Consider the following 19,170-nt stretch of genomic DNA (forward strand, 5'->3'; position numbering starts at 1 on the left):
TGAAGCACTTGACGACCCCTGTTCACCTCTTCCTGCCCTGAGCATGACCTTTCTTTGAACCTTTGTGCTCATCACAATAATGTCCATGTGATGGGTGCAGTAATCGATTAAAGCTGAGATTGTCAGTTTGAGTTTTTGTTCAATTGCAGGATGATAATTTAACAACAGAAGCTGACATTTGGAGCTTTTTACTCTGCATAAAGTAGAGGGTCCATGTGTTTTACTTCTGTTAAAACTCATAATTAGGTAGGTGTACTTGTGCATGCCTTTACTCCCAGCAAGCACTGGAGGGGCAGAGGCAGGTGGATCTCTGTGCCAGTCTTCTTGACATAGTCAACTCCGGAGCTACACAGAGACCCTGACTCAAACAAACAAAAATCTCTTGTTTAGTTACCATTGTACCAGAAAAATTATTCTGATGTTTGTTAAAATGGAAGGAGAGGTTTTATTCTCGAGACTATTGAAAGGAGAGGGAGAAAGTGGCCTCAGCTCCAAACGCAGTAAGGACAGGTGGAAATTTATAGCTGTGTGGCGGAGTGGGGTGAGAAAATTCCAAAGAGAAGACACTGAGGGTAGGAAAGATGGCTCCTTCAAAACTTACTGTATCAGTCTGTTCTGGCTACTGAAACAAAACACCATAGACCGGACACCTTAATCAACAGGGGGTGGTGGGCATAGCAGAGAAGAAGGCTTAAAGAGGCCTGGGCAAAATGTGGTCAGATTAGGAATTCCCTGGGTTCAGAACCACTGCAATTTATAGGTCAATATCTGAAGCTTAGAAAGAATCCAAGCACATGGGGCCACAGCCCATGAGAACTGGAGCTGGAATACATGGTCGCTGACAATGTTAAACTGTTGCCACTGTCACCTGCCCTTGCTGCCTGGGGGCTCAGTTCATTCTATTCTACTGCTGTGACCTGGAGAGAAGTCTGCCTCTGAGGACAGCTCCTGCTGTTGCCACCCACCACCCGTGCCATCCCAAAGGTGCTGCTCCCCCTGCAGCATGAACTTCAGTGCCAGCCACTTTGTTGAAATGGAACACAGATGGTGTATCTGCATCAGTCTGTATCCAGTTCTGCTCCTTTAAATAGTCAACAGAAGAACTTCTGTTTTGCAAGGTTTCTGTGTGTTGCCTCTTACATAGTCATAGGAAGGACATGAAAAATAGGATCAGACGTTCTCAATATAAAGCTTAATTAATCAGCAGTCTGCTTTCATGAAGAACTGTTTAACTATGGGTGAATTATCGTGTAAGCTCTGTGAATCAGCTGTTTGCCAAATGATGATTGGTGGCTATTTTTAAGTGATTTCACTCGATTTTCTGAGAGTACTCAAAGGGAATGATTTTATACCTTTGGTTCTCTGGAGTTTCTGTAGTGTATTAGAGAAGCTGGCTTGTTGGCAGCCCTGCTATCCCACACTTGGGAGACTGTGCTAGGATCTCAAGTGTAACCCACAGAGAGACCTTCTCTCCCTTTCCTCTCTGCTGCAGTGGGTGGTGGCTTATAATAAGCAGGGCTTCCTTTGGATGCCTTCTTTGATAAGGAATCTTGCTGGCTGAGCATTTTGGCACTCACCTTTAATCTCTGAAAACCAAAATAAATGAAAAGAACCGTGCATTCTTTCTTCCCCTCCCCCTTACTTACCTATAACCCACCCAGCTCCTATTAGTTCTGCTCTGTTTTCTTCTGTTTTCTAAAATTTGTGCCCCATGTGAAAGTTTGCTCTTGGTGAGCACTGTTAAGGTCATGCATTTGATTATGTGACTGTCATAACCTATTCTATAATGCTGAACACAACCAGATTCTCGCCTGCTCACTCTGTGTGAGACAGGGTTTAGTTGCGTAGCCCCTGAACCCTCAGTTCTGCCCTTCTCTACTGAGTTACAGATGGGTGCTGCCTGCCGTGTCTGACTTGGCAGTGGCTCCATGAGTGAGGGAGCCATCATGATGGCCTGACATCCATCCTTGGGACCTAGGATCAAAGGAGAGAGCCGACTCCTACACTCACCCTCCACATGTGCTGAGGCCTGTGCACAATAGTGATACCATAGTGACTATCCATTGACATCATTCAGCTGTGGATTTTTTTCAGGCAGATTAATGGGTGAATGAATCACTGGGTGCAATAATTTTCGACTTTTGCTCCATGGCTGTCAGATTACTTTCCTTAGCAACTGTCATAAATGGCCCTCCTTCCAGTAGTAAGAGAAGGCTCTCCTTAATACTGAAATCTCTATTTATTGACTTTTGTGGCCCTTCTTTGTTGCTTGTGGCAAGTTTTTCAAGTTAAAGTGACTTCAGGTAAATAGGCCAGATTCCTTACTTAAGTAAAATTTCCCTCAGACAAAAACTTGATGAGATCATTTAACTCTAAGCCCTGTAAGCAAAGCTTGGTGGAAGAGGGGGCAAACGGTTAATTTTATAATGTCCATATTTATAAGGTGTTTATCGAACCTTTTCTACCCTTTAGTAACAATAATTGCTTTAAGTCTGTTTATTCAGTCTTGGAATCTTGAAACTTAGCAGTTTGAATGAAATTTGTAAGAATGAAGTTGGGTGCTTAACTCTAGGGAGAACAGCCCTGCTTAAAAGTGGAGTTCTAGATACATTAGATTGTATTTAAACATTTCTACATAAATATAAAGTTAGCTCATACAAAATGCTTGTTTAGAAGATGTTGGAACGTTCTTAAAAGGTACGAAATTGAAAAAGTCTGAGTTCTTTTTTCTTTTGAGTTACATTTTGTGAATTTTTTTTCAGTCAGAAACCTCTACATTTTCTTTCCTGTGCTTCTTAAAAAAACTGTTCAATTCCTTTTTTTCCCCTCCATTAATTCATTTATTTATCCCGATCACAGTTGCCCTTCTCCCAGAATCCCCCTTATACAGACCTTCCCTACCTCTCTCTCCTCGAGGCCCCATCTGAGTGCCAGCCCACCCTGGCACATCAGGTCACTGCAGGGTTGGGCACATCCTCTCCCACCGAGGCCAGACAAGACAGCCCAGTAGGGGAGCACGTCCCATAGGCAGGCAGCAGTTCTATAGGCAGAGCACGGTTGTTTTGCTGACGATTGCATTGTCCTGTGCTTTCATTCCTGATAAACTGACTTTTGCTGATGTTACGTGTAGGTGTTCTCCTCTTGGACTCCACCCATTCATAAGCACTGGGAAATAATCTTCAGTTGTAATTAGCGGTAACAGCATCTATGTCTGGTCAGACTGTACCTTTGCACATTTGCCCCTGCCCTGGTTAGACACGCACAGAGTGCAAAGCAGCTCCACCGAGTTCTCCATGGGTTCTAACTGGCATTAAGAGTTGGGTGTACTGGGCTGGAGAGTTGAATTGTCATTGCTTGTCATGGAGGCACCGCATCTGTGAAGAGTCAACTCTGCGTAACGTTTGCACCGTCTGTGTTATATATGTTACATATTCATTGTATCCTCACTGTAATCCCAGTGACTACTGAATTCTCTAAGGTCCATGTAATTCATGTTGTCTGTGCATCCGTGCTTAGGGAAGCCACAGGTCACCCTATCCCCTGGAGCTGGAGTGGATGCTGGGAACTGAACTCAGGTACTCTGTCTCCATCCCCGGTTGGCTTGTTTATAAAGGCAGCACCAGGTTTCATTTCCCTTTGCTGTGCTCCACCAGCCCGTGCACTGTGTCCGTATGCAGCGGGCACACCGTTGTGTTGAAATAAGCCTATGTCGGCTGGGGATTTAGCTCAGTGGTAGAGCGCTTACCTAGGAAGCGCAAGGCCCTGGGTTCGGTCCCCAGCTCCGAAAAAAAGAACCAAAAAAAAAAAAAGAAAGAAAAAAAAAAGAAATAAGCCTATGTCTTCTTGGAGTCTGAATGTCATGTACTCAGTGCGCTTTCCATTGTAACTGAGTAGGGACTCCCAACCTTTCGGTGCCGTTCTCCCAGTTCCTGCAGCTAAGCTGTACTCCAGGCTCATTTGCTGGTCTGCATAGATAGTGCCTTTTGGATGTTACTTTACAGTAACCTTACTTGCTTAGAAAATGGTATTTCATAGCCTCTCCCTGTCTCCGCCTCTGTCAAGGCCCACTCTCCTGGGCAGAGACTCCTTCTCTCTTGCTGTCCCTCATTTGTCATCTGTCTGCTGCAGCTGCGTTCTGTTCCCTGGTGAAGTCTCTTCTTCAAATATTAGAATAAGGGTAACTTAGAAGGACTAAAGTTAAAACCTGCTTATTGGAGTGCTCTAGGCAAGGCACCCCAGCACTTCTTTGTGGGAGGTAAACTGCAAGAAAAATGCCAGCGAGTGTTGCCGAGTGACATGCTGACAGCTGGGCCTGACAGAGATTGCTGGACACCGGATCTTCCTGTCTCCTCGCTGCTTCCCAGGCTCCTCCCCACCCTTAACACGCACACATTCTGGGGAAATCTGTTCCCTTTGGAAGGAGACTGCAGCCTTCACTAGTTCTCCAGAGACAATGCCTCCGATCCCTCGTCCTTATTCCTTTTAATTAAACCTCTTCTGCTCCGTTTTTTAGAGCTAATTTGTAGTCTCTGTGTGTTCCTTTGCAGCGCATGTAGAAGCCACGTGACTGGACGGCATTGATCGGGATGCTATATGTTTGGGAGTTGTCAGTTCCTTTGTCTGTTTGTCTGCCTATTCTCTGTGTTTCTGAAGAGCTCTGTATACCTTCTGCCTATGCCTGTAATCTTATGGGTGACTTTCCGCTCTCTGTCCCTCTGCTCAAATAGCTGTCACCAAGTGGAATGTTTCTCGCTTACTAGGCGGGGCACAGTCGCTTCTGTTTGTTTCTGCTTATTTCAGACTTTCTCCACAAGATTGGGGCTTTTCTTTCAGGATGCTCTGTGTGTGTGTGTGTGTGTGTGTGTGTGTGTGTGTGTGTGTGTGTGTTCTTTACAGTTTCATACAGGTGCCACTGTGTGTTCTGGATCCCTCCTTCTCTCCTGTTTCCCTGCTGTCACCACAAATATCTTTTTTCTGTCTATTATTTGCTTTTGTTTATTGACCCTCAGAACCCCCTAGACCTGTCTATGTGACCTTGAATGTGGACCAAACCATCAGAGCCTGAGCTTACCGTCACTATACACCTGGGTACCATGCCTCCCCTGTACCGGAATCTGTTGTTTGCTGATACACAGGAGTAAGTGGTAGGGCCCTGAGTCATTTCCCTTCCACAGCTGACTGTTAGGCCCGCTTCTGTGCCACTCTGCACTGCAGCTGGGAGTCCATGGTTGCCATGGCCCCGCCTTGCTTAGACATGGTATTTCACAGCCTTTCCCTACCTGCCCCTTACATTGCCCCTCCCTCTGCTCAGTGTTCTTTGAACCTTAGGGGTTCTGTGAATCTATCGAGGTTTGAGCCCTCAATCATTCTTTAGTCTCAGCGTTTTGTGTAGGCTGAGTCTTTGTTTGCCTTTACTCACTGCAAGGAGAGGCATTTCTGTGAAGACTGGGCGTGGCCTTTGTCTGTGGGCATAGTCTAGGTGATGTTTGGTATCTGATAGTGCGTCAGCTCAGCTAAGCAGCTGGTCCCTCACAAAGGTCCAAGACTCTGCAGTCATGGAATTGACCCAGGTTTAACAATACGAGGTGTGGATACTCGCATGGAGAGCAATGCTGAAACCTAATTGGGAACAATTGGTTACTCCATGATATTCATGCTGCCATCAGGGTTAAAACATATTCAACTGTTTTCTGTTTGCCCTCAATGTTCCATTAATGCAAAATTTATATTTATTTCAATATTCCATTTCGTAGGTCCTTTGACTTATAACTTTTACATCTACTCTGTCCATTTCTCTCTACCAAACTTCAAATGCAGGCCTTGTATGTGACGCAAGTGCTCTTTATCACTGACCCATAACCTCAGCCTCTTATTTATTAGATGAATAATTTTATTGCCCTAATACCATGACTCACTGACCTTTGCTGCTGAGCCCCTTTGTTTTCAGCCAGCCAGCCAGCCTTTTTTAGGGGACCCTCCTTTAGTTGTTCCTGCTCCTGGGCTACTGAGTCAGGTATCAGGAGAAAGCACATAAACATAGTCCACTTGTAATCGATTCTGTATTTTAAGAAGATCTCCTAACTCCTGACATGTGGCGTATCCCTGTGGAAGCTAAGGTGGAGGATCGCCAGCCAGAGGACAGCCTGAGCTACACAGGCCCTGTCCTAAAATACCAAGAGTTGGAGACATAGCTCAGCGGTCGAGTGCTTTGCCAGCTGTTCAAAGCCTATAACCCCTGGTCTGCAGTCCCAGCTCTGCAGCAGTCTGCCAGGCGTAGGTTGGCCCTTTAGTGTGAGAGCACACACTTGGTGTGAGCCCAGCAGGGGATCAGGACCTCCTTACACTGAACGGCCACTCCCACCTCCCCATCTGTGACCTTTGCTGCCATAGATAGGGGTGACGAGCTTCCTTGTGCATGTAAGGGGTTAGTTTATAAAGACTTTTTATAAAGAATATGTAATTAGAAGATTTCTTTGAGGGAATTGCTGCCAATAACTAAGTGAAAGCTTAATATATGTTCACAATCTACTTTAGTCTTTGAATCATTGAGCCAAGTTAGTCCTCTTTGAACTTATTAGAAGTGTAGTGATTATATGAGCTACCTAATTATTGGTTCTTCTAGTATGTTCAGATTCTGTTGTATCTTATTTTTAAAGTCTTTTCTACTTTTTCAGAAGAAAACTTCAGATTATCAATTCAGTAAGATTATTAAAATAATCATACTTGTTTTAAAAACTATTTAGAATTATTTGATATAAATAAGGCTCAAAAGGTTGTAAAGTATACCAATAATTTTCCCTAGAAATTTTATTCCTTATTATTAAAACTTACCTACATTAAGTTGTCAAATTTAGAATTTATATGCTAGAAACCAAATCCCTAATTGCATATTTCAGTTTTTAAAGTTATTAATATTTTATGTTTATCAGTATTTATGACAGCCAGATATTGCAAATCAAGTGACAAAATTTACTTCAATATTTTTTTATCATTACAAATGATATTTTGTAAGTAGTATTACTAACATTTGGGACTTTAGTGTAAATACTAGAACTCATAGATTAGTATTTATCCTTTTAACTTTTAACTTTCAGTAATTAGCTCTTCTTTCCAAAGCTAAACTGAGAAGATTAAAGACTTCTCAGACATACTCTGGTTCAATAATTCTAACGTTATCCAGACTTTGCAGGGCACTGCTTACCTGTTCCTTCATTGCCTAGCTTTCACTTCGTTTGTTTTCTGTTTCTTTGCACAGATACAGGAGTGTTTGTTTGCCTCACCTTAGGCTACTATGTAGCTGGCTTCCCATGTCAAGGCCTGGGGCTCCATCCCTAGCAATGTGCTCTAGCCAGAAATTTGAAGCTTGCATGTTTATGGTTTTAGAAATTTCTCAAAGCATATACTATGTGCTACATTCACACGAGAACAGTCTTGCATTTCTTGGGAAAGGCAGGGTAGAAGATATGCATTCCAGGTTGTTAAGAGGGTTGCCTGTGCTGGTGAACCTCAGTTTCTGAATCCTCAGTTTTCTGAATCCACCGCTGAGATCTCCTGTCCCTTTTCATGGACAGTTACGCTGTGGACATGCTGGTGAGATAGAAATGTTTCAGAAGAATTCGTGTTTATTTATGTTTTTTTTTGTTTTTTTGTTTTTTTTTTTTTTTTTTTTTTTGAGAAATGGTTCTCTGCCCTGGTTGTCCTGGAACTCACTCTGTAGATCAGCCTGGCCTTGAACTCAGAGCCCCCTGCCTCTGGCTCCCAGGTACTAGGCTTAAAGGCATGTGCCAGCACCACCTAGTCAGTAGAATTACTGTTTTTGAACAAGACATCTAGCTTCCATATAACAAATGCTTACAGTTTCCAAAAGCGCCCCACCCTCATCCAAGAAGTAAGCGCTTTTGATTTGTAAGTGGGTTATTCTAGTGATCTTATATTGTCTCTTCAGTCTCTTCTGTGCCCTGCTGTGACACTTGATGGGCCTTTGGAGTTCTGTCCCTCCATTCTGATGTCAGATCTTTGTTGCTTCTGTTAGTGTCCCTGGCAACACTTGGCTCCACACTGACTGGTTCCCAAGACTCAATGCTTTCTGATTAGGTTCTTATCCTGAAAGGTTGTGATCACCAGCTGGGAGACCACCCCGAGTTCCTCTTCCAGCATTTGCTACCCTGTGGACCTGTCTACACTGTGTCCTTATATGTAGCACTTTCATGGACTCACGTGCCCACAATAGGAATAAACTGGCTAATTACAGATCAGATGGTCTTTGATTTTTCAGTAGATCTTTTTTGATGCTTAACTGTCCCTACCCATGCACACACATGCATGGGTATTTTTATTAACTATCCCTTATTGTATTAACTATCCCTTATTGGCGTAAATTCTTGAGTAACAAGGAACATGCTAGTAAATCCTCAGCTAAATTTAATCATTTTGGGACACTGTAACCATTAACCATACACATTCAGAGAGGACTTCGACTTGTCCTTTGAAGGAAATAAGACCTAAAAGTCAGCTTTTAAGACAATCTTATAATGTTTCAATAAAAAGATAAAAATCAGAGCTGAAACAATAGCTCCAGGCTGCTGTGCAAGCAGGAAGGGCAGAGTCTTCTCCCACAGTCCTCAGAACAAGCCAGACATAGCAGTGGGCACTGTAACTCCAGCAGTGGGGTGACAGAAGCAGGTAGAGCCCTGCCGGCTGCTCGCCACACATGCACATGCCCACCCAACCCCCATCCCCTGTGTGTGCGTGTGTGTGTACACACACACACACACACACAAACGCACACACACAAACATACACATTCGAACCCCTGATTCCACCTCCAGCTTATAAGATACCTGGCTTTACTATGACATTTCATACGTGCATATCATCATACTTAATTCAGAGTGCACCATGCAAGTGCATTATTTTCTCCCCCAGATGCAGCCCTAAGGGTCCCACCACCTCACCATTACCACCCTTGGGGACCATGACCAGCTGTGTAGCTTTTTAGACGGCCGTGTTTGTCAACACTCTGCTATTTTCCCAGTAGCACTTGCTCCACCACATCCTTGCCAACACAGCATGATCAGAAGTGTCCTAGTTAGACTTGGAACAGAGCTGCCACACTCGTGAGTTTCCTTCATGGCTGACCTGTCGAACATCCTTTCGTGTGTGGCTTTGAGTTACGACAGTCCTCTGTGTGTGCTGGAAATAGGCCCTGCACCTGGCGCACATGCAGAAGTGTTGATTATTTAAATCTTTGCTATCTTTTAAAGAATTTTTTTTACATTCATGAAAGCCAATTTAGCATTTTTTCTTTTTCTAAATATGCTTGCTTCTGTCATAAGAAACTAGCACAAGGTGTGAGCAGATCCTCTGATTTTTAAAACATTTTTTGTATAAAACTTGTGTGGTTTTCTATCTAGGTAGGTGGCACATTGTAAATTAATTTTTGCGTTAGATGATTTGGGTTAGTTAGGTTTGGGTCAGGGTTCTCTAGTTTATTCTTCAGAGGTACCTGCATGGCTGGGCTTGCTGTGTTGAAAAGGTTTGCTTCCCCGTTAAGTTGTCTGTGCAGCTCTGCCAGAAATCAGTTGGCAAACACATATGGCTGACCTGGGCAGCAGTTCCGAGGTTCCTGACTCTGTTTCCTTGCAGTGAGTCTTGGGATTGGTCAGGGCAAACACCCGATTGTGCTCTTTTAAAGCCCCAGTGGTCCTTCTGTTTCTGTGTAATTATCGATGCCAGCTTACCGACCCCACTCAAAGCCTTGGATTTTGACTCTGATTGCTTGAGGTGCCCAGGTCTGTTGGAAAAGGACCGCATTCAACAAATTGAACCTTACATTCTTGGCGGTTTCCTTCCACTGTTTAGCTCTTCAGTTTTCCTTAGCAGTATCTCGTTAATTTCAATATACAGGGCTAATGTTTGTTTTGTTTTAGACAGGGTCTCGAATATGTATTGCAAACTAGCTTAACATTTGACACCATCCTGCCCTAGGCTCCTTAGTGCTAAGATTGCAGGTGTGGTCCACCATTTCTTTCATGTAATTTATACTGAGTAATGTTAGATTTTTGTGGTGCCACTCAAAATAGGATAATTTTTCTTAAAAACAAGTTTTTTAGAATTATTTTGTGTTTAAGTATTCACCTGCACATATATATGTGTGCCACATGTGTGACTGATGCCCATAGAAGTCAGAAGAGGACATCAGAGTCCCTGGAAGTGGAGTTGTGATAGCTTTGATCCACGTAGGGGCTGGGAACTAGGATTCTCTGCAAGGGCAACACGTGCTCTTAACAGCTGATCCATCGCTCCTTCCTGGACTCGTTACTCTTAATTTCACTTTCTGCTTACTTCTACGCCAATATGTAAGAATTCTGCTAAAATGTATTTTGTACATCTGCCTCTTACTTTACAACTCTATTAAGTGTGCTTAGTATTATCTCATAGAGTTTGCTGTTAACGTGTGTGTGTGTGTGTGTGTGTGTGTGTGTGTGTGTGTGTCACACTTGGGTCCTTGGGCTGGGCTATAGATACTCTTCCCCACTAAGCCTCTTGCAAGCCCTGCTGAACTTTTCATAGACTCCATCTGTCTCTTGAAGAGGCTTCCTACTTATTCTGTTTCACTGAAAGGTTTTTAAAAATCAGTGAATGTTGAGTGTTTGTGAAAAAGTTCTTCTGAATCCATGGGGATCTTGATGTGGGCTTTCTGCTTCCTGCTGTCAATAAGATATGTGAATTCATTTTCAAGTGTTTTATCCTTTTTATATGCTATCATGATTAAAGTTGTATTTCGTGAGTGGTTTTGCATTGGTACTCTCTAGGGGTCCTCCTGTGTCCTTATTTACTTTGTTCTGTCTGGATTTTGTATTAGAGACAGGGAATGAATAGGGAAAAGTTGGCCTGACTTTTGTGTTGTTTCTTCCTTCGATATTTGATGGAGTTCAGCAGTGACACCAGTGGAGGTAAATGCTATCTTTTCTGGAATTTTCTTATGCAAGAGGGTTCAAACGGTGTTTCTCCTTGTGCTCATGCAGTAGCTGTAATTAACTTGGAAGAAGTCTGTCGTCTCCCTGTCCTGTCAGCATTTCTAGCTTCCCTCCCTTAATTGTAGACTTGGTGGGCACGATCATCACGTCGTCCTTGGCCATTGTAAATTTCCTTTGTAAAATGTCTTCTCTGTCTTCTATTATTTCTTCTACTTCTGGTTCAAGTTGCTTTTCTTTTTCTAGTTTTTTTTTTCTCTGCTTTATTTAATGATGTCATCTACAGAGGTGTTGTCATATTTCTAGCTATGCTGGTATGCAAAAGTTCCCATCCTCTTTCTCTACAGAGAGCACGAATCTCCCGGTCTGTCTGCTGTTGTCTCATGGGAAGAACGGCTGACACTTGCTCTAAAGACTTCTGTGGGAATTGCCACATGTAGATATTTTTTTTGAGAGTTTATTGTATTTAACCACTTTTCTCATTGTGACCAAACACCTGATAGTTTATTTTTGCAGTTGGGCATGGGTGCCAGGTCATTGGACATCCATAGTTGGGAAGTGAAGAGAAGAACATTCATGCTCACTTCACCTCCTTTTACCCTAGACCCCAGCCATGGGATGCTCTGAGCCATGCTTGGGATGGGTCTGGAAGTCATGGGTAATCTAGCCTAGACATTTCCTGAAGATTGTGCCTGGAAGTTTGTCTCCTGGCTGATTGTAGATCCCATCACGTTGCAGTCAGTTTTAGCCATCACAGTATGTCAATAACTAACTACCATAGATGTGAGATTCCACACTGTCCACGGCTCTCCTTGGTGGAGTGCTGATCGCAGGTTTCTCCAGCTATCCTAGTTCTTAGCACTCCGAGTTCCCTGTGTCTAGTGGGGCTTTCGCTCCTCCTTCAGCTTCAAGACCAGTTATGTGCCATTGCGATTGTCTGTGAGCCTGAGCGCAGTGCAGAACATTCAGACCCAGGTGCTCCCGTCTAGTTTCTTCTTTCTTGTCTTCCCCACTCTCTACAGGCTCCGCAAGGCCTTTTCTGTTTGTCATCTTGTCCAGAAACACTGGATTTCTGCTGGTGTTTTGGTCTCTGCACCTCGATTTACTCTCTAGTCCCTGTCGGGCCCACCCTGGAACAAAGCTCATAGAGAACAGAATTGGGGGACCTTGAATTCCCTTACAAGCTGTCCTGGGTAGCCAGCCTAGTATGCTTTGAGCAGAGTTGTGGACTTGATAAGGGGCCTGAGGCCTGCAGCAGGCTTCATAGCTACAGCAGGGCTGGACCCCTGTGACATAGTGTGTGTGGTCATTTTCTGAAATACAGAAATAATTACAAACTGTTTTCCAGATCTTGTAATAAAATAGCACCTGGGGTTCTGCTCGCTTGTGTGCCCTGGTAGGGAGGCTGAGGTAGGAGATTGTGAATTGAAGGCCAGCCGAGGAGGTACAGCCACGATTGCCCAGGCATTTGAAGGACTCAGGTTTACGAGGAAGCTGTATGGGAGGGTTGCAGCCCGTCCTTAGACCAGCTTTTGACTGTTATGTCAGTGAGCACCTTCATTCATTCCTCCCAGCGGTTTTGTTTGTATTGGATGGACTCTATACTGACATCCAGCTTAAGATCAGTGACCCTAAAAGCTCCAAGCTGTAGTTAGAAGTGGGAGGCAGAGAAAGCATTCGATCCCCAATGCTGGACACAAGGTGGGGTCTGCAAGTGTTCAGCTGCCCTTCCCAGATGCTCCACAGGGGAAGTGGAAACAGCTATCAGAAGTGCTAGGCAGTGGATGTAGTCTGGCATTGGTCACAGCCTTTCTTCTGTTAGCTGTCTCTACTTCCCCTTCAGCTTACATGCTGTTTGGGGGAGAGAACTCTAGAGGATGGGAATTCATTTCTGTGGTAAACAGCAATTATTCTTAGGTTCTTGGACAGGAACTGATACTAATTATACTTTGACCATAAGAGTTCTGACTAGTTTGGATTCACTCAAGGAGCTGTGAAATACTTAACACAAGGCATAACATTATACTTGTAAGAATGGTGTCATGAGGGCTGGAGAGATGGCTCAGTGGTTAAGAGCACTGACTGCTCTTCCAGAGGTCCTGAGTTCAAATCCCAGCAACCACATGGTGGCTCACAACCATCTGTAATGGGATCTGATGCCCTCTTCTGGTGTGTCTGAAGATAGTGACAGTGTACTCACATAAAATAAATAAATCTTTAAAAAAAAAAAAAAAAGAATGGTGTCATGAAAATGTGAACGCTAAATACAAGCTTTTTTTTTTCTTTTTTTCGGAGCTGGGGACCGAACCCAGGGCCTTGCGCTTGCTAGGCAAGTGCTCTACCACTGAGCTAAATCCCCACCCCAAATACAAGCTTTTTTAAGCAATAGTATGCTTCTATTACCCTCATGCAATAGCTAGTATTAAGAGTAACTGACTATAACTTGATTAAGGGCACCTCAGCTTTCCTCTCTGAAATGGTTTTGTTAACAAACGTTAGTTTCTCGAAGATTCATTCAAGCTCATCTCTAAACTTTTCCTGGTCATATTTTAGTTTTCCACATATATTTCTAGCCATTTTTATGGGGTGATGGGGTGGGAGGGGTAGGGGATTTGGGGAGGCCCTTACCACAATCTGAGGCAGCATGAAGGTGGTGGAGCCACACCCTTCTCGCCCTACCCAGCTTCTCTGCTGAAGGTGAGCAGGTTTGAGGATGCTGACATTTGGAAGTGTCCTGAGGAAAGGCAAGTCAGTCTACCCAGTTGCCTCTCAACCTACAAACCTCCCACCCAGCTTACTGCCCAACTGTTCATAAAGGAGAATCCAGGGGTCACCGAAAGTTGCAGTCACAGCAGCGAGGCAGCCAGTGATAGAGGAGGAACCAGGCGGACCAAATGGTGCAGAAGACAAGAAAACTAAAATGCAAATAAGTCAGAATTCCAGTGTCGTCAGTCACTGTAAAGAGGCTGAGTACTAGGGATAGGTAGGAGGGGGAAACAGGAAAGATACTTGTGAGAAACTCCACACACTGAGTTTGAGGGGTAATAAGGCAAAAGAACATCGTATTTTAAATTTCTCTGCACTCTTTTGTTCTTGTTAAGCTTTTGAGATGGTGCCTTTGCTTTACAGGGCTTCACTACCTGGCCTTGAACTCATGGCCCTCCTGCTTCCTCTTTCTAAGTGCTGGTACTGTAGGCACATACACCACATCTGACTGAATTTATCTAAACATTTTAACAAATACCTTCTCTCTGCTCCTTTTGACTGGGAATTTACTGTAACAAAGTTAGATTAGTGCTGCATTAGTTATGTTTTTATTGTTCTGATTAAACATCACCACCAAAGCAGCTTACAGAAGAAAAACTTCATTTTGGCTTAAGTTTCCAGAGGGATAAGAGCCGAGATGGCAGAGGGGAGGAGTGGTGGCTGGGACAGGAAACAGGCAGAGTGCAGGCATGAAGGCTGGAACAGGAAGTGGAGCATTTACATCTTGACGGACTTGTCAAACCAGGCAGAGGGAGCAGAGTGGAAATGGCGAGTATCTTTAGACTCTGAAGCCCTGCCTCAGGTTACATATTTCTGCCAGCCAGGCCACACCTGACTGCCCAAACATCACCAACCACTGGAGACTAAATCCACTTCACACACCACAGACAGGAAGAAAAGTACCCATTTAAGTCTGAAGTTTGCATTTGGGAAAGAGGACTTTGTTTCTTGTTGGCTGCTTATGAACCGATGAACTTATGCCTGATGAGAAATTTTGGAACCTGAGTTTGACATTCTGGGCAGGCATTACTGAATGTATAGTATTGTAATGTTTCTTGTGGTTTTGTTTTGAGAAGAGCTTCATGCAGCCCAGTCTGGCTTTAAAGTCACTATGTGTCTGGGGGTGACCTTGAACTCTTACCTTTACCTTCTAAGGGCTAAGATTCAAGCCCAGCAATTGTCTCCTAATGTGTATGTTAAAGAGTCACCCTTGTGTGTGTGTGTGTGTGTGTGTGTGTGTGTGTGTGTGTGTGTGTGTGTGGCATGGTGTGAGTTTGGAGGTCAGAAGAGCTTGGTGAAGTTGTTTCTCCCCTTCCACCTTTATGTTGTGTGCAGGGATCAAGCTCAGGGCGTTAGACTTGCCTTGTTGGGTGGTACGTGCTTTCATCCCCTGAGCCGCCTTGACTGCCTGGTTCTCACAGTCCTTATGGAGCAGTTCACGTCGTTCTTAGTGGACACAGGCTGTGGAGTTTGCTGCCCTGCTCTAATCACTCCCCTGTTGTTGTTTTGCCTTAGTCTGCAGTGTGTGGTGTGATGCGCAGGGCTGTGTATGTGACTGAAAGAGAAGAGCTGTGTGCCTGCACAGTGCACACCTTGTATGTGCTCACTGAGAGTCCTCAGGTCGCAGTGTATGTAGACGGTTAAGAAGATATGCTAGATCGTATCACATGCAACGGTGGAGATAAACTAGGCTGTCCTAGCTAGCCATGCAAAAGCTCCCTGTGACAGCCCACCAGCTTCCGTGTTGATTCTGGCACTGAGAGTCTATCCAGGAAGTCAGGAAGGGGCACTTTCACTGTGACCTTCCTTAGGTCTGTGCTCTAGCTCTGGTGTTGGTGTAAAGACAGTGTGTTCATATGTTTATACACAGACTTGAAGTTTTCTTAAACTTACATGTTGTGTTTTAATTACAGGCGTCGATTAGCAAGGTAAAGGTAACAGAACCATGGCTCAGTTTCCGACACCTTTTGGTGGTAAGTTTTGAAGGTTTCTTTCTCAGTATAAGTTGGGGCTAAATTTTAAGACTTTACAATGATGGGAAATTTCAGGTAAATTAATAGAGTTGAATTGGGCTGAGGTGTAGCTTAGGGGTACAGCACTTGTCTAACCTTCATGAAGTCCTGTGTTCAGTCTTCATTACCACAAAACAAACAACTTAAAAAGAGAAAATAATACAGTAAACCCTTATCGTATTCCTTGAGATGCTTCAGTGATTAGGGGCTCTATTTTGTTTCACTGGGTTGTTTTGAAGTAACTCTAAGACATCTTAACCTCATGACTGAGGATTTTAGTGTGTTTATTTCCTAAATGATAAAGCCAGAAGTATAATACCATTATCAAACCTAAAATTCAGGCATACATTATAGCTAAAAAATTTACATTATGAACACTCAGAGGCTTTAGGAAGCTTTTCATTGTCTCTCTCCAAGTTGAACCCCAAATAAAATGCATAGACGCCTCTGTCCTAGCTCTCAGACTGAACCCCTCAGCTTGTTGCTTGCATGGCCTTAACAGGTTACATTGTCCTCTCACAAAGCCCGAATCTGAAGCCTGCCGTCTTTGTTGTTACACTCATCCATTGGGTAAAATGCTTCTCTGGCACGCTATTCGTGCATACTTGTATTTCCTGACTGAGCCCAGGGCTGATGTATACCAGGCAAGCACTGGGTCACACCTTAGCCCGGAGTCTCTTAACAAAGGAAAGTAAGCCATGCTGACAGGTGGTCTTGGTGGAACTGTGGGCAAAACTCCAGGTTTGAGTGCCTGACTGCCCTGACAGTATTGCTAAACCCCAAATAAATGTGAGAAGCAGTTGCAAAGAGAATGGGAAGGCATCGTGTGTCGTCCTCTGAGCGCACTGACGGAAGTCTCTGGGATTCCAGACACACATGCAGACTTTTCCACGTTGTCAATTGTTTTGTGTTGTTTGCCTTTTTGTTTTCTTTCACCTTCTTAATTAATGATATAATCTTATTTATTTTTGGCTTTCATTTCATTTGTAATTGTGAAGCTTAATAGGGCAGTAAAAGTCCCTGGTCTGTGCAGGGAGAGATATCTGTCGTCTAAGCTGTACGACACAGTGCTTGGCACAGAGTTCGTGTCCAGTAAATGTTTTCCTTGCATCTCAGCTGACCCGCCCAAAGCGGTGGTCGGCTTTCACAGAGTTTGGTCTATCACCTGTATTACTCAGCAGACTATTTTAGGAGACCAGTGACTAAAACGTTTAATTACTTACAGACAGACAGACATACTTACTTAGACATACTTTGGCCATTAGTTTTATCAGAAAATTCATTCTTAGAAGCAACTTTAATGAAGCACAATTGAGACCTTACACAGGTGACTCATTATATTAACTGTCTATTGGTGGTCATCAGTGCATTTGCAAAGTTGTACAACCGTCACAGATGTTGGGATATTTTCATAGAGTCGCAGAGGGTTTTAATTGTGCTGTGCCATCACCATAATTTTTTTTAATGCTCCTCTTAGATTTTTCTAATTTTTACCTATGCCATTTTAGGCATCTGAAATAGTTTAGGCATCAGTAACCTTAGTCCCTTAGTTCTGTGTAATAAATGACTGACGTCTGTGTTTTCATATAAGCCTAACTGTAGAGTTAGCACACACCAGCAGACCTTCAAAGTGCTTATGGGTATCATACACCTGAGCACCTTACTGTCCTTGGTGAATAATCGTCCGTCCTGTGTTTGGACTGCAGGGAGCCTGGACATCTGGGCCATAACCGTGGAGGAAAGAGCCAAGCATGACCAGCAGTTCCAGAGTTTGAAGCCGATATCTGGATTCATCACTGGTATGTATGTGGTCACCGTCCGCACATTCTTACTGAGCAACAGGAAATCTCTTGTGCACATGGAAATGAGTGCACCTGACCACAGGGGCATTTAACCCATTTTGCCCTAGTTTAGAGCCTGTATTTTTGGTGTTGTTTGCTTCCTTTTAAAATTTTGCTTATCATCATCATCGTTGTCGTCTGTGTGTCTGTGTTTGGCCGTAGGGGTCAGGATAACTGTAGTTAGAGCTTCCTTCTGGTGGGAACTGGTGTTAGTCAGAGGATAACACTCTAAGATAGGGTAGACTGGGTGCCCTGGAGCAAAGTTCTAATCTTGAACAGAACAGGAAACAGCAGACTTTCTAAGGATTTCACTGCTGCCTCTGGAAGTCCCTTGTGTACCTTTCTGAGACCTTGGCTGTTTAGTCACAGGTCACCAGTTCTGGGCACAAAGTGGGAATCTGGGTTTCCTGGGAGGTGTTTTTTTTTTTATTCGTTCATATAAAAGACTGACTGGCAGGATTCTTTTAGGCGTGGTTGCCCTTTCTGTGTTGTTACTAACAATCAATATTCAGACTAAAAGCTTTTTCTAGAGTATGGCATGTCAGTTGTTAACGGAGGCGTCTGCTGTGTGTGCCTTGTCATGTGCTGTTCTCTCACTGTTGAGATGCGCTCTATACAATCAGGTATGAAAACAGGGTTTGGCTTCGGCTCAGTGTCAGCTCTTCTATCTCCATCCCGCCTCAGTAGCATCAGTCTGAGGTGTGTTTGCCGTCCGAGGCTCAAAGTGGACAGTCATCCCAGCAAAGACCCAGGCCCTTCCAAGTGCTGAGTCAGAGACCCTCCCGTGACCTTTCCCGTGGGGTCATTGGTGTTTGTAGCATAACCGCCTCTTAAATAATGTTGTGGTTTTGCTGTACTAGGATTTCTGTTGGCTCCTGCTGTTCTGTTTTCCCTGAAACCTTTCCCACTTACTTTACAGGTGATCAAGCAAGGAACTTCTTTTTCCAATCTGGGTTACCTCAGCCCGTCTTAGCACAAATATGGTAAGTTGGGATTTTACGGAAGCAGAATGTAGAACAAAGCACTGTTCTGTTCTATTTATTTGAAGTTCAGTTTCCTAGGTTTCCTGTTCAGAAAGAGAACATGCAGGTCTAGCCTGGAATGCTGTGTTACTTCTTGCCAAAAACAAAACAAACAAACAAACAAATACTTTTACAAAGGGCCAACATTTGAATGGCAGTGCTGTGCACAAAAATTAAGTTGTAACTGGAATATCTGAATGTGAGTAGTTGCCCACTAATTTGTCTTGGCTTCATGTGTATCACTCACAGTTAATTTGAATTTCTTCTCTCTAATGAAATTGTTCTTTATCTTCCATTGTTGAGAATTAGTGGTCATTAGGATATCTGGCACAGTGTACTAGTTGATCAGTGCCAAGTGTTGACTCTCGTCATAAGTAGGAGTGTGGCCCCGAGCGTGAGTACAACAGGCTGTCAGATGCAGCTTTGGGTTTTAGGTTCCCAACTTTGGGAGGCAGTGCTGAATTCTGCTGACCTGAAAGAAAGTCACATTTTTCTCTGTGTGGCTTCTACCAGGACTGTAAGTGCTTTTCCTGGCTGAGTGGGTGTTATGGAG

General features: G+C 43.8%; 1 protein-coding gene and 1 long non-coding RNA gene across 11 annotated transcripts in view; one reads left to right on the forward strand and one right to left on the reverse strand.

The window, feature by feature from the left end:
• The window catches only part of Itsn1 (intersectin 1), a 182,084-nt gene that overhangs the window by 33,016 nt on the left and 129,898 nt on the right, over positions 1-19,170 (forward strand). For all 10 annotated transcript variants that reach the window (XM_063270445.1, XM_039088249.2, NM_001136096.3 and 7 more), the window contains 3 exon segments: positions 15,656-15,715; positions 17,461-17,553; positions 18,515-18,578. In XM_063270445.1, the coding sequence (XP_063126515.1) occupies positions 15,688-15,715; positions 17,461-17,553; positions 18,515-18,578 (185 nt within the window). In that variant the 5' untranslated portion in view covers positions 15,656-15,687.
• On the reverse strand, positions 7,356-18,608 carry LOC134481057 (uncharacterized). Its single transcript, XR_010056262.1, has 2 exons — positions 18,508-18,608; positions 7,356-7,587 (listed from the first exon to the last, which is right to left on the reverse strand). It is a non-coding gene; the product is annotated as an uncharacterized LOC134481057 (long non-coding RNA).

Source organism: Rattus norvegicus, chromosome 11 (genome assembly GCF_036323735.1).
Source record: "Rattus norvegicus strain BN/NHsdMcwi chromosome 11, GRCr8, whole genome shotgun sequence".
NCBI lineage: Eukaryota > Metazoa > Chordata > Mammalia > Rodentia > Muridae > Rattus > Rattus norvegicus.